Source organism: Vespula vulgaris, chromosome 12, assembly GCF_905475345.1.
Source record: "Vespula vulgaris chromosome 12, iyVesVulg1.1, whole genome shotgun sequence".
NCBI lineage: Eukaryota > Metazoa > Arthropoda > Insecta > Hymenoptera > Vespidae > Vespula > Vespula vulgaris.
In genome coordinates, this window is record NC_066597.1 from 5,209,699 (window position 1) to 5,225,545 (window position 15,847).

Genomic DNA, 15,847 nt, shown 5'->3' on the forward strand with positions numbered 1-15,847 from the left:
GATAGTACTGCCGGTGGTATTAGTATAGACCGCTTATAACAACCCTCTTTTCCACGACACCATCTGATTCTTGCACGGTTAACCACAATTCTACTATCTATCCTTAGATTAAAAAGAAATGTGTATTATAATGAGAGAGAGAGAAAGAGAGAAAAAGAAAGAAAGACAGAGAGAGAGAGAGAGAAAGAGAGAGGAAGAATGAAACTTTTAATTGATAATTAATGGATTATGAGATGAATTTCTTTTTTATCAACGTTGATATTACACATGCCATTTATGATAATATTTTGGAAAGTATATTCAATAGACAATTTTAAAGATAAACGTACAAGAATCTTGTAAGAACGTCAGAAATCGATCTAACATCGACTTAGTCCAATATACCGATCTCCTTTATGCGGTTAAACTTCTCCTCTTGAACTTTCTTCCGGATTGAGTCCAGTTACCTTCGCAACTTCTTCGACTGTGTCCGTTCGTAAACGTACTACTCGATGAAAATTCGATAGGAAGTTTCCACGAAGTATCGTAGAAACGTGGAGAGGAAGAAGGAAGGATAAGGAGGAGGCAAGGTAGTGGTAGTGGGAGGGGAGAAAAGAGAGAAGGAGTGAGAAAGAAAAACGATTGCTCCATCGAAAAGAATGACCACACTTTACAGCTTCTGGTGAATAATTTTTCCTTACGAGCTTCTGATTTGTTACGAAGTGGTAAAAAATAAGTATAACCTGGTGATTTTTGTTCGATACTATAATACATATTATATGTGAAACGTAGATATAGGTAAAGAAAAAGGAAACATAAATAAGGATATAAAACAATATGAAATAAATGGAAATGTCAAGAATAATCGTAATAAAAGAAATACGTGATATATATGTGTGTGTGTGTGTAAGTATATATGACTAGAATAATTTATTTATTTTCATTTTTAAATTACGGGAATAAATTCTTGAAAAACGTTTCTATAGCAAGCAGAGAATACCCAACTATCGATACGAAAAGCATCGAACCTCCCTCTGCAATACTACTACTACTATCTCGAGAAATTGCTTCCCTTCGATTAATTTCATTTCGTGAGACGCGTATTGCCTTCCATCGAAGGAAAGAAAGAGATAGAACAGAGTCTTTCCGATTGCCTCGATGTCTTTTGCCGCCTTAGGTGATATCGTCGCTCGTTTTAAGTTTCGACGAAACAGAAGGAGCCTTCTTTCTTTTTTTTTATTCTTACCCGTGAATCCTTGGAAGAAGCTCTGCAATAACGACAGTAGTAACGGTCGAAAGAAGGTTGACCTAAGTAAAAAAAAAAAAAAAAAAAAAAAAAGAAGAAGAGGAAGAAGAAATGCTTGAGGCTATAGAAACGAGGAAACGAAGGAACAACGAAATAGACGAAGGAACGAACGAAGGAACGAACGAAGGAACGAACGAACGATATCTTTTCCTCTTCGAATTATACTCGACGCCATTTCGATTCTCCACAGACGTCAGGATTTACCAAGATTACTTCTTATCGACGGTTCTAACGCTTGAAAAATTAAGCTTGATCTGGATCAAACGAAGGAATTTGTTTCGACATCTTCTTTCGCTTTTCTTCTCTCTTTTCCTTCCTTTATTTATCATCTACTAGAGTTGATTCGACTTTGATCAAACTCGTCAAGGTTTTTCATATAAAGATGGTAATACTTATATAAAAATGAATGAACACGAACGCCATATTGTACCAAGAAACAGAAATAAATTGCGAGAAGTAAAGAAATAAAAGAATATCAATATATCGGCAAAATGATAATCTAGAAAAATATATTCTCCGTGTTATATAATAAATATTTAATTTGTACTATTTGATAGAAAGAATGAAAAGTTAATAACGTAAGTAAAGTAAAAGTAAGAAAAAATGGAAAAAATTGATAATCATAAAATAGGACAACAATAATCGTAAAAAAGTTAATCTATTTTAATCATTATACATAATTCGTATAATATCTTTCTATAATTTATAAACCCAACCCCAAGGGCAAAGCGAGGTGAACGAGATGACGTCATGGTAGCTTTCACAGGTATAGAAATAATTCAGACTTTATATAGTGCCACGTATCAGTCGTTTGTGAATTCTAAGGGAGTTTACTACATGTGTAGGAGCGCGCGCAAGAGCCAACGTTACTTGCGAGAAAGTGCGTCCTATATTATGAAAGACGCGATGCGTCGGACGCGCTCACACTCACCTCCCATTCGATATTCATAGGGAATAGGATAGAAATTTGTTGGAGGGGAGACAAATTTTATCGTTCAAACGTAGATGCGCTTGAACGTTTATATAACGGGTGTTTTCCAAGCTTTAAGGAATTTTATGCGAAAGATTGTCGACATACTTTTTCTTTATTTTTTTTTTCTTTTATTTTCATTCTTTTTTTCTTTTCATTTTTTTATACGTTTTTATATATAGTGGATAAAATACTCTCATTAAATAAACAAACACGAAGGTAAACGATTTTCTCTCACGTAACGAATGAATATTTATATGATATATTCTTTTAATTATATAAAATAGAGAAAAAAAATTTTTTTTTGTCCACTTGCACTATCTATTTTCGCATTCGCGTTAACATCATAATTATAATTATCATTTTATATTATGATATATTATTACTATTTTATTATTATTACTATTAAATACCATTGTATGTAATTCGAATATACTAAAGACTTTTCTTATTCTCTTCTTCGCCCTTTGAGAGATTTTTGATAGACGTATTCCAATTATCTTTAGTTCATGACACAAAATATAAAATAAAGCAACACATATTAGAAACACGAGTCACATTTAATTATAAAACAAAATTCGAAGAAAAATTTTTTTTGTTATTTTTGGAAATGATCGTAAATTCGTAATTTTACGTTTTAAGTAAACGAGAGAAAATCTCTTGGTATACAAGTTTTCGGAATAAAAATAAATACAATTATTGTTAATGTTTCTATGATATCGGTAAAAATTATTATCAATTTTAAATATTCATTGCATCAAATAAAGTTTGAAAACAATATTTCCTGATTAAACGTTGACATTTTCGAACATGTTTGGATTCGTCGCAGACCTTACAACAAGAGAAAAAAGAGAAAGAAAGAAAAAGAATCGATAGCTCGTACTACAGTTTCGCGCGATTTTTCCGCTATTCCATCTTCAGAGGAGAGAAAGCAAGAGAATAAAAGAAATATAGAAGCGAGATGATTCTTGCGTTTTCTCTTCCGTCACATCAAAAGAAGCATCGACGTAGTATGGTCCGTCTCACGTGACAGAGGGAGCGATGAAATGAAAAATTTTCTCTCTTTCTTTCTCTCATTCTCGTTTCCTTCCTTCCTTCTTATTTTTCCTTCGGTCTTGTGTAGTTGGTACGGTGCATCAATGGAGATCGATTTAAAGCGGAAAGAGAAAGAGAAAGATAGGAGTAGGTACCTAAGACGACGACGACGAGTCGAATGTCGAAAACGGATCGGATAGAAACCGGAGAGAAATCAGGGGATCTGCAGGGAAAATTCGAACGAATCTAGGAAGAATCTACCGAAAGAGAATTTCAAATGGGGAACGCGTCCATCGGTATATCCTCCTCTTTTACTGCATCCTGAACCCTTCGATGGCAACGTCATTTTCCTAGTTTTTCTTCCTTGTTTTTTCTCCTTTTTCTTTTTTTTTTAAATTTCCTTCGGATCTCATCCTTTTTCTTTTTCTCTTCCTTTTCTATCAGCTTTCTTTTGTATCTTCTAGTTCTCGTACTATCTTTGTGGATTCTCGTGAGACTTTGAAAACTTGAAAAAGAATTATTTTCTTCGTCCTTTATTCTTTTTTCCGATAGTAGATATGAGAGAAAACAAACTAATCATACAAAAAATGTCTCTCGTTTATATCTAATTTTAAAATAATATAAAATAAACATTGTTTTATATTTATAGATATAGATATATATATAGTTTTTTAATAATTAAGCATATATTATTTGTATGTTATTCTTTAAATAAAAGATTAAAAAAAAGATTCTATCTAATACATAATCTTTAAAAATCTATAACTTAATACACTAATTAAAACCTTAACTTAATATACTGGATGGCATAATTTTTCGAAATTAAGAATCCAACGTTCCCCAAATCAATATTTCCTTGTTAACTCAATTTGGGATAATCTTATGTTTCTCAAATATTTTTTAATTTTTTCAGTTATTAGGGAAAAAAAATAATTAAAATTATTTTTAAGTTTAATCTCTAAAGATCATTTTATAACTTTTTCTAAATATTATAAAAAAATCTCTTCATATAATACTTGCATCTTTGATCCTTAACTCTAAATATATCTTCATCTTAAATTTTTACGAAAACTGGTACAACAAAAAAGAGAAAAAATTTTGTCTCGAGAAAAAACGAAATACTACCGAAGCTCTCCTCGAGTGCACGATAAGGGACTCCTAAAGTCGAGTTACGTTGAAATAGTACTCGAGCAAAAAAAAAAAATAGGTAAAAGATCGATAAACCTTATATATACGTTTGATACGAAGAGAGGTTTAATTTTTTTTTGAACTTTTGAATTACGAACCATTGATTGCCGCGAATCAAAAGTGAGCGATAGCTAGACGTTCGTACAACTAATTGGATGTATGTACTTTAAATTTGTGGTATTGTATAAAGAACGAACTAATATCAATGATTACTCAATTTTTATACGGTAGTCGCAGTAAAAGGTAGAAATAAATTTTATTTATTCTATTAATTAGAGAGATCGATTCACGAAAAAAATTCGTATTTATAACATTTATTTTAATTAAAAATAAAATTGTACGGATGAAGGTAGGAAGCTTTGGATAAAATTAAGAAATTGTTGGATAAAATTAAGAAAAAGAGAAAATTTATTAAGAAATCTAATGCATTTTAAATACGAGTAACTGAGAAAAGATTTATTTATGTAAATATTTTTTTTATAATACAAATTGTTTAAAAGAAAAAAAGAAAGAAAAAATTCATACGAGATTAAAAAATAGAATCACAAAGAATCGTTATTGCGAATTTTTAAGCGATCAAACGCGAGAGATTCGATCCAAAAATCCTTGACCATCCGGACAAGAAGAAAAAATTTTTGAGCAATCCTTATTTCTTTTACCAACTTCGGCTGCTTGTAGAAAATCTTCAGGAAATGATGGATCCTCAGCGTGTTCTGGTCTATAGTGAAAAATAAAGCACGATTAAACGAGTAACAAGAAGTAAAATATTTAATTGAAAAGTATAAAATTGAATTACGTTAATAAAAGATGTAAAAGTTCTCCTATAAGTCCTTCGTCTATCAAAGGATCCACAACAGCCTCGCAAATACTTTTCTTTAAACATTCTCGTCCATCCAATCCATTTCTATAAAATTAATATAATTTCAGCAAAGAAAAATGTTGTTCTTGATTTTAAAGATATACTATACCTTTGAAAATTTTGTTCCAACGTATTAAAAAGAAGGTCCCTTCCATACCAATCAAGGTGTCTACGTCGTCTCGAAAATACACGATTTTGCGAAAGATTGCTGAAGAACGTTGCGTTTTGCGGCAGAGCATATTGGAATTGAAAGTTTTGGCCGTAAACCAAAATCCTTCCAGCGAGCTTGATCGGCACTGCAAATCCTACCACGAGCTACATTGCGAACACATCAATTTATGAAGAAAAAGAAGAGGAAGAAGTAAAAGAAGAAGAAGAAAAAAGTATACCGCGCAAGATTCTGATCTCTATTGAAATTTCTCTGTGTAAACTATGTATTTTTCTTTGCATATAATGTTACAAAAATAGAACAATTTTATTTTTCTTTATCTTATTTTCTCTATATTTCAGGTCTTTATCTATGAAGAAGACTATACTTAATTGATACTCACATAGGCTAGATTTTGTATTATTGTTAAGGAATCGTTTTTGTTTGCAAATAATTTACAAAAATTAAATTATTCTAAAGACTATATACATAATATTTTTGAAATTTTTATTTTTATTTTAAAGAATATTACTATCATTTAATTTATCAATCACTCACTCATATATGTGTACATTGTATATGTACACATACATTCATATATTCTCTATACAAATAAGATTTCATAATGGAAAAACAATTAGTAAATTATAATGTTATTTTGTGAAGAGTTTATAATTCTTAAAATATAAATACAATTTAAAGTAGTTCTTGTTCAAAATACTATTGCAGTATGCAAACATTAAATCAAATTATCTTGATTTATATATGTGATAATACATACAGCGGAAGATATAAGTCTACTGAAACAAAATAAATTTCGATAAATAACTTAACAAATATTTTGTATGTAATAAGAATCTTCATTCATATCTTAATAATATTCTAGCATATACTTTTTATATCACTGTACGATTATATCAAAAAAAAAAAAAATACAACAAAAGTATCTTTTTCTTTTTCCTTTTACATATGGTAATTTTCTAATGTCTGTGTTTTGAATTGCGTCCGTTTATTACAAAATATACGAATCGAGATTTTCAATCGTGTCTTTGGTATGACTTTCGATCTATGAATTTTTTTGATTGAACATAAGATTTTCTCGAGGGAGAAGAACGAAAAGAAAGTAAAGATTTTCATAAGATCTAAGTAACGTTTCGCGATAAAAATGAGAATTGACCAATGGCAACTAGGGATTGCGTCCATAAGAGACAAGTCCGGGATTCATCTTAGAGAGTACATTCGCTCGTAAAACATTCGTATTCTCGAAGACTGATAAAATCTAGCCTACATATGTGAGTACCAGTATGGAGTTCTTAGAGTATGAAAGTGATAAATATATGAAGAGAATTAGATGAAGAAAGATAAAATTCTTTTGTTTGTAACATCACGTACAAAGAAGTATATATCGTTTTCACAGACCTCTTAGAATATGAAAGAGATAAAGATGAAGAAAATTAGATTACATTACATACAAAGAAAAATATATCATTTACATAAACCTTTTAGAATATGAAAGAGATAAAGACGAAGAAAATTAGATAGATAGAGAATATGAATGAATCAACCATATGGAATTTACCTTCTCTTTCCCTATCTTGCTTTATATATTTTATTTCTTCTTTTCGTTGCAAACAAAAGGTTTTAAATTCTGCGAAAAAGTCACATAAAAGTGGTCAAACGATAAGAACGAACGATTGAAGAGAAAAGGAAAGTGAAATTATGTTGTTTCGTGTAACTTTTTTTTCTTTCATTTTTCTGAGAAATTTCATCATTCTTGACATTGCGCGGTGGTCTTCGTATTTCAACTTTTGGAATATCGCTTAGACCATCTCCTCCTACCCCCACTATTCGTTCCCGTAATTCCCAAGATATTACCTTGTTCCTGAACTTTTTCCTTCTTTCACGTCTGTTTCAACCAGCCTACTCCCCCCTCGTTTTGTTTTTGTTTTTCTTTTAAGTCTTTCTTCTTCTTTTCCCTTATTTCTCCTCCTCCTCCCTTTTCTAAGTTCTCCATTTTCTCTGTCTCTTTCTTTCCAAGTTTCCTACTTTTCTTGGTTCCTCCCCTTTCGATTTCCTCTACGATTTTACGTCTCCATATTATTTTCGTTCCTATCTATATTAGCTTTCAAACGTAGGATAGGAATCAGTCGTGATCATAAAATAATATCGTTTGTAGATTGATTCTTATTCGATCTTAAATATTGAATTGTAAATCAATCAATAGTATTGAAATTTTTGTAAAATTTATAGTAAAAAACAATACTTAATACCTTGTTATTTATATAAATATAAAATGTTAAATATTTCTACGGTATTTGTTAGCTAATTCAATAATCTTTACGTTAGATAATTATAGATTTTACGTTAGAGATAATAATTGATAGAATTAAATTGACTTTTACTATGCGAATATGTATTATTAACATTTATTCGAAGAATAAAAATCATACTTTTCTATGATGTTTATTCTGTATTGTTTCATGATGTAGCATCTGATGTTGTCTTTTCATCATGAACAGTGCATTCCGTTATGATTTATCCAACTATTGCAAGATATATATCTATTCTAAAAAAAAATAGAGAGAAAAGGAAAAAGAAAAAGAGAGAATCAAATAACAAATATTTTACGACTCGCTTACTCCATTAGTCTTTTGTTTTTTTTATATTTTTTTCCTTTCCTATTTCTTTCTAATTTTTTCCTCTCAATTCTTTCAACACAATTTTTTCAACAAATATTTATAAGAATAAAAAATTTGAATAATGTAAGAAAAAATGAAGAAAATGTTAATAAGTGCAATGATATAAATGAGCAAACTAATAATACGTTAAAGTGAGCGTACATTTTAAGTATATCAATTTAAGTATTAATAATTATTAAAAAATATCGGATGTCTAAAATGGTTCACCTAGATCGTAAGATTGTATAACATATTATCGTGTATAGAGAATATCGAATAGAGTAAAGTAGTGTTGTATAGAGTTTCACGCGCGCGTATAAAGTTAGTCCGTTTAGATATATATAGAGTCAATCATCTAAAATAGGAAATATGAATATCTAAATTACTTTTGACGATAGAAATCAATCTCTCCGGAAGAATATGTTTGATTCGAAGAAATTAACATGTAAAATAAAAGTTAAAACTTTTATCCGAAGATTATAGTTTTTAAAATATTCATAAAGGTCATTGATATTACTTTAAATAGAATTTGATTTTCTTTTCTCTTGCTATAGAAAAGTTTTGAAGGAAAATTCAAAGTATCCTTTTACCATTGTGATTATTTTACTTTTACTATTATATATATATTTAATAATCGATTTATATATCTACGTAAGCACGTACTTATGTGGTATTAATGATTTTACGAAGACTGTTTTCATTACTATTACGTAAAATACCCTATTGATTTTCTGAATCAGCACGAACTGTACTACAATAATACCTTTCGCCATTCTTAGCTTTCTCTTTCTAATTCCGCACTTTTCCAACCTTTCGAGAGATATTCGCGCGAAAATCGCACAGCGTGCACCGTTTTCGTTACGTTCGACTACCGACTTGGACCCGTGTGGAATTTAAATTTTCCTAGAGAGAAGGAAGTAGAAAGGGAAGGAGGTTACACGGAGGCGTGGTATTCTCCAAGGAATCGGAAGACAAATGGTAGGAAACTCGCTTTCACAGCAATGCTCGCACCTTCCGAAATTGACCGTTGACCGTTCAGTCATTTGATCATTTACTTTCTTGAAATTTTTTCAATTCACAAATTCTCTAATAAAACTTTTTATTAAAATATATAATTGTTCGATAATTACTCGTTAATAGTTAACTGTTCGCTCAATTGTTCATTTACTTTCTTCAATTTATAAATTTTCTAATAAAATTTTTTATTAAAATATATAATTATTCAATAATTACTCGTTAATAGTTAACTGTTCAGTCAATTGTTCATTTACTTTTTTGAAATTTCTTCAATTTACAAATTCTCTAAACTTTTTATTAAAATAATACATAATTTTTTCAATAATTACCAGTTTTTATCTCGTATTTAATCTCGTATTAATAACACAGTGCTTATACACTTTTTACTTAATTTGTTCGAATATAAGTTTATATATTTATTAACTGGATAAATAAATAAAAAAAAAGAAAAAGAAGCTTTAAAATACAATTAAATGATGATTTTATAATAATATCAGATTAGTGATTCATTCCAAGAATAAGTCATTTTTATTAGCGAACAATTTTCTAGTTCGTTTATTCAAATAATAATTTCGTTCTTTCTTAATTCTTAATTCTTGATCAACAATAAACCATTATGTTTTCTTCTTCGTATAATACTTTTATTAAGTTTCTCTACGAGAGAGTTTATCTACGAGAACGACATTACAGAAAGAGTCCTTTGCCAGGTGAAAAAAAATGTCCATAGAACTCTTTTAAATTTCGTGAGATAGAACGTTAGTAATACTTTTTTTACACATACGCTTACATCATATAAACGAGTGTACGTACTACGAATCTACGTGTTCTCTTCTTCGCGTTTAGCCGCTTTTAGAGAATAAACTTTCAAATATTTGCAATACTCGGTAAGCGAGCACGAAACGCGTCGCGCGGCCGAATTACGACGCAAACAATCAATGTCAATTTCTTTCCTTTTTTTATTATACTTTGGCAAACTACACTCGCCGTCGTTCCATGCCATGCGCGCATTGACCCGAATACATCGTGTTTGCTCTCTTACCGTACTTCCGGAAGCAGCAATCAGGCAGCCCGAACTAATGTAAACGGCCGACGCGCACAACTTCGACTTTTCCATCTTTTCTTTTCTTTTTCTCTCTCTATTTCTCTCTCTCTCTCTCTCTCTCTCTCTCTCTCTCTCTTTCTCTCTTTTTCTTTCTCTGACGAAAGTTCGACCTCGCCAAGACTGTTTCGTAAATTTTCCTCTCTTTCATTTACCTTCTTGTTTTGAAAGGGTTACATAGCAAAAGGAGGTTAATGAGATCGGTCGAAACGTTATGATTATTTATTTTAATAAATTTTAATTGTAACGAACTGAATGGAACATTTTTGTATGACTTTATTGTGTATATACGTATATAAAAAAATAAAATGAAATAAAAAGTAAGATACTGAACTAGTAGAGCATTTTCATATTGGCATAGTCATTTACAATTCAATGATATCAACTGTGGATAATTTTTCGTTTTAAAATGGTCAAGCTTTTGCAAGAAGTTTTTTCTCTCTTAAATAATCGTTAAACAATAATAACGAATAAAATAAGATTATATAGTACATTTGTAAAAAATATTATTAATCAATTATTAATTGTTATCTATTACTCGTTATCCATTTCCTAAGAATCTATCTTCTAATTATTCATTATTATCGACACGAACGTTTATTATAATTTTACAATGCAAATATTTCTTAGAAGCTGCCGTATTTTTTAACTCTGATATTGATAATAAAAATACAATGCTCCTACGACAATTCGATATACACATATACTACCTCCAAGGGCAATCTCTAAGAGAGATTGCTTTGTCTAGCACCCCTCCATCTAGCCCATTTCTCCTTTAAATAGTTTCTCTATTTTCTACAAATTCGCTTAACTCGACGAGGTACGAAATTGAAAATGAAAAGCGTTACGCTATTCTAGAACTTGCTAAGTTTCTCACGCGATCAAAGGATTCCAACAGAGAACGTTGATCCAAAGTTAAGTATAATAGTTTTGTGGATGTAACATGAAATTTGTACACGATATATCTCCTCGTGAGAATTTAACATAAATTGTTCTGCATGTGAAGTTTACTCGGGTAAAACTAAACACCGATAGAAGTACTTACTGGTTTGTATCTGAAATATTATTGCGCTTGATCAAGCTAGTTTAAACCTTGTTCAACGAGATCATTCTCTCTCTCTTTCTTTCTCTCTCTCTCTCTCTCTCTCTCTCTCTCTCTTTCTTCGTTTTTTTCTCTTTTTGTCTCCTTCTCTCTCTTTCTCTTTTTCTCTCCCTCTTTTTTTCTATCCCTCACTTTTTCTCTTTCTCTTTCTCTCTCTCTGTTTCACGAAAGAAACTCGTTCAAAGTAGCACTCGTCCTACTTTGTATTTAGGTTTATCGTTAAGGTAACAGCCCGGAACGAACAGACGAGGAACGTGTTATTTCGATCCATTCGTTTGGAATTAATATAGAAAGAAAATGTTGCGTTGGGTTGATATGAAAGTAAATTTGTCCCATTAAACCCATTTCCATGTTACGTCAAATTAAAATCAAATCTGATCGAACGTAATAATGGATTAAAAAAAAAAATTACCTTTACAATAATAAGCGAAAAAGAGATACAGAATAAGAGAGAAACAGAAAGAGAGAAAAGAAAAGAGAGAAAGAGAGAAAAAGAGAGAAAGAGAAAAAAGGGAGAAAGAGAGAAAAGTAATAAAGCGATGCTGTTGCATCAAGATATGTAAATCACAAAATACATTTTCATTATCGCACACATACATATATGCACACGCACACACACGCAAATCGCTATATATTTGATTATTTTTTATTTAAATAGCAATCGTTCGTGTAATCTATCTATCCATTTTAAGCGCTCTCCAGGTAACGTTTCATGCATCCTTCCTATTATTATCGAGCCACATTATTCGAGTCTCCTGGAATATTAGCAAAATGATTGATCGCGTGTTTACCCGTTGAAACATTGAAGTAGCATTTGGAATCCATTTTAAACATCAAGCTACTATTGCACGAACGAAACACAGTGGACGAAAGCATCGATCATATTTTATGTAACACGAAAACGGTCTATCAAGCGGAAATTTCATGACGGATCTTTCTCTCTTCTGTTATCTTTTGGTATCAACGAAAAGTGTACGCACTATCCCCCGATATATCATTCTCGCGCTTTCTTTTATCTTTGGTATAAAAAGAATAGAAAGAAAGAAAAAAAACAGGAAGAAGAGAAATAAATCGCGCTAATCCATAAACGAAACGAACGAAGTGCGTTTTTCAAACGAGCGCTCCTTGAAGAGCGAAAAGAGCCCTTTCATCATAACGAATAGAAATAGACGTGAAAAGAAAAGAGAGAGAAAGAGAGGTACAATCTCGCGAGGGAGTTGAGAATCGACGTTACATTTTCACAGCCATTAATTTCCACGATGTTTCCCACTAACACGATAATAGAAAGCTTAATAAGAAGAATATTCATGATAGTAAGCTTAACATTTTAGTGGTTTCTACGTTGAAAAGGACTATTCGTCATTTTCATTGATCGATTGATCTACGGATTCAAAGAAAATAATAAAAAGTCAGATCATCGGAATAAAAATGGATAAAAATATTTCATATATATATTGTAAAAAAAATGATTACAAACAAAATGATTGTAGAAACGTCAAAAATTGTGAAATTTCGCGTATATATATAGTGTTATTTGAAATAAAATGCTATTCTTTTGCTGCCATTTTTTAGACGATATTTTTATTCGTTTTTATTCTATTGCTTTAAAACAATGACATCTATCCATATATACAAAAGGATTTTTAAAATAAATATTGATAAGTATTTTTAATCTAATTCTATTTAATTTTCATAATTTCATAATTTTTTAAATTTCTAGATTCGGTACCTTGTTAGAGGAGTTTATAAAAATCGATCATTGAAATGATTTTTATTTTTATTTGAACTAAAAAAGATGAATGAAAAAGGCATAGATATTACTGACTCGTAGGAAACGAAAGCAGAGTTTTACTTTAACGAAGAACTTAACAGAGTTTACTCGATTATACGACGTAATATCGAGTTATATTTATATGGAAAACTACGAGGAAAATTAAATTTCGTATCCGCTCTTCTCTCGACGTCTCGTACTCTTTTCGTAATTCGCCCTTGCTATGAGAAGAGGTTAAAAGACAAAACGAAGAAGATAGGTTAGATAGATAGATAGATAGATAGAGTGATAGATAGAGAGAGAGAGAGAGAGAGAGAGAGAGAGAGAGAGAGAGAGAGAGAGAGAGAGGATATCATCGTTGTTATTCAATCTCTCTCTCTCTCTCTCTCTCTTACTCCCTTTTTCAGACTAACTGTAAAATAAATTTCGAACGCTTAATCGAATATTTGACTGACGAAAAAAAAATTCGATAATAATTATATTTATTATTTCTTGAATATTAAATAAAAGAACCTACCTTTATCGTACCACCAAAAGGATAAAGAAGTGGAGGTGAATAAAAAACGTTTCTTTTTTCTCTTAGATCCTTATCGATTTGGCTGGATGATAATCCAAGAAGACTGGCCAAAACAAAGAAGAAGAGCAGACTGACAGTCATCTCGGATCACTAAACACAAAGTTTAAACATAAAATCAAAAAGAAAAAAGAAAAATAAAAAAGAAGGAAAAAAAGAAAAAAGAGAAACGATATCATTCGTTAGCCACGACCCATATACATAGGGTCCCTTCGCAACGTTAAACGAAAATAATAATAATGATAACAATATTGGCAATATATGTATATAAATATCTTCTATACTATATATGAATGTATATCCGTTCGCGTTCAACGATATGGCAAATGTTTCATAAAATGCGTAAAGTTATTTCACGCGCGCGAAACTGTAACAAAAAGAGAGACGATAAAATGAAATTATTGTGAATCCCGAAGTAGGAGTAATATCGTTCCGATAAATCGATAGGATACAAAAGAATAAATAAAAAAAGATAAACATGAAATAAGACGTAGTTATGTATCCACGTATGTAATACGTGTTGAGCAAAGTCCTAAAGAAAAATAAAACGATAAACGAAAAATAACTTGTTGGCCTCGAGCTAAACGTAGAGGAAGACTGCTGGACGAATAAACAAAGTTTGCAACTCTTCAAAAATTCTCGAACCCGTGGGAAAAAGAGAGAAATGAGGAGGGAGGACAAGAGAGAGAGGGAGAGAGAAAGGGGACAGAGAAAGAGAAAAAAAAATAAGAAAAAAGACATCGCAGATATTCCGATCGAGGAGTTTTCGAGTGAAGAGACTCGCAACACTCGTCGGAAGTTTTCTTTCTCGAACGAAACGGTGAAAGTTTAACAGACAGGGTGGTTAGAGACATAGAAGAGGGTCTAAAGGATGGGCGATGGAGGGAGACGTTTTATGAAAATCACGCGGAAAGCGATGGTTTTTTTATTTTCGACCGAAAAATCCGAGCGAACGAATTCGCGTATAGATGTATTTCTAACGCGCGAATACGGGTCTTTAAACATGGGTGCTTACCTTTATCAAGGATGCAATTTATAGCGGCTTTTATAATACCTTACCTCTTACGACTCTCATAAGTATCGCGTTACCTTCCGTGCTTTACGACTTGCATATAACAACTCTCGCGAAAGGAAAGGAAGTTCGAGCGAGTTAAAGACTGCCGATAAATAACTTTGATTATTTTCTCATAGTTGAGAAGAATTTCTCTTTCTCTTTCCTTTTACTTTTTCATAAATAGTTTGAAATTTCTTGCTCATTAGGATTCGTTAGATTTTTACGAATCTCTTTTTAGCGTATTCAAATCATATATCTTTATACAGTTGCTTTCGAAATGTATGTGTAATTTAATGTCAAATTATACGTTTTTTACTTTATTTGATATATATATTTTTTTGCTTTAATATTATTTATAATTTTATATGATAAATTTTCAAGTCTTCCTATTTATTTTAGGAAAGTTTCGTCTTATCCTGCTTATATTTTTAATCCAAGTTGGATTTTTATACTTTCATATACATCTCACGATATCTTGTCCAAATTCTGATAAAGAGATTATACACGTCTTTCTTTTCCTTATTCTATGTAGGCATTAAAGACTGTCAGAAAATTTATCGGTCAATTTGTAATTACGAAGTAATTTAATTTTGAACAAGGACATTTCCCATAGTTCAGTATAGTAATTTCACTAGTAGTACGTTTCAACGTAGAAGCTGATAAACGAAGATCGGTCGAACGTCGGCAGCACCAAAGTATCTTTTCTTAGGTACGCGAGACAGACTTCGTTTTCCATTAGACGCGAGTATAGGAGCTATGGGAAGAGCAGAATCGCTCGGTCAGCGACTCGACACCTGCGATAAATTGTGGTCTGTACGTTCTGCAGAGTTTCAAGACCCGCTCGGATGCCCCTGTAACGTCTGTTACCAAAACGTAACCACTAAAGTGATCTTAAGATTCAACTTGGCTATTACGAAAAAATATCAATATTAATGGCCCAAGAAAATCGATATCGAGAACGATCAGAACATTCTGTAGGAGTCTTGTAGTGATATCTAACTCAATAAATATCAAACATGAATTTCAAAACGATTCAAAATGATTCATTCGAATGAATGATCGCGATC

At 31.2% G+C, this 15,847-nt stretch overlaps 1 protein-coding gene across 1 annotated transcript; it reads right to left on the bottom strand.

Moving 5' to 3' along the window:
• Positions 1–5,054: 5,054 nt before the first annotated feature.
• LOC127068204 (uncharacterized) lies at positions 5,055–13,810 on the bottom strand. The gene is made up of 4 exons (XM_051004020.1): positions 13,670–13,810; positions 5,447–5,652; positions 5,275–5,382; positions 5,055–5,196 (listed from the first exon to the last, which is right to left on the bottom strand). The coding sequence occupies exons 1-4, from the start codon at positions 13,808–13,810 to the stop codon at positions 5,055–5,057; spliced, it is 597 nt and encodes a 198-aa protein (XP_050859977.1).
• Between the last annotated feature and the right edge of the window lie 2,037 nt (positions 13,811–15,847).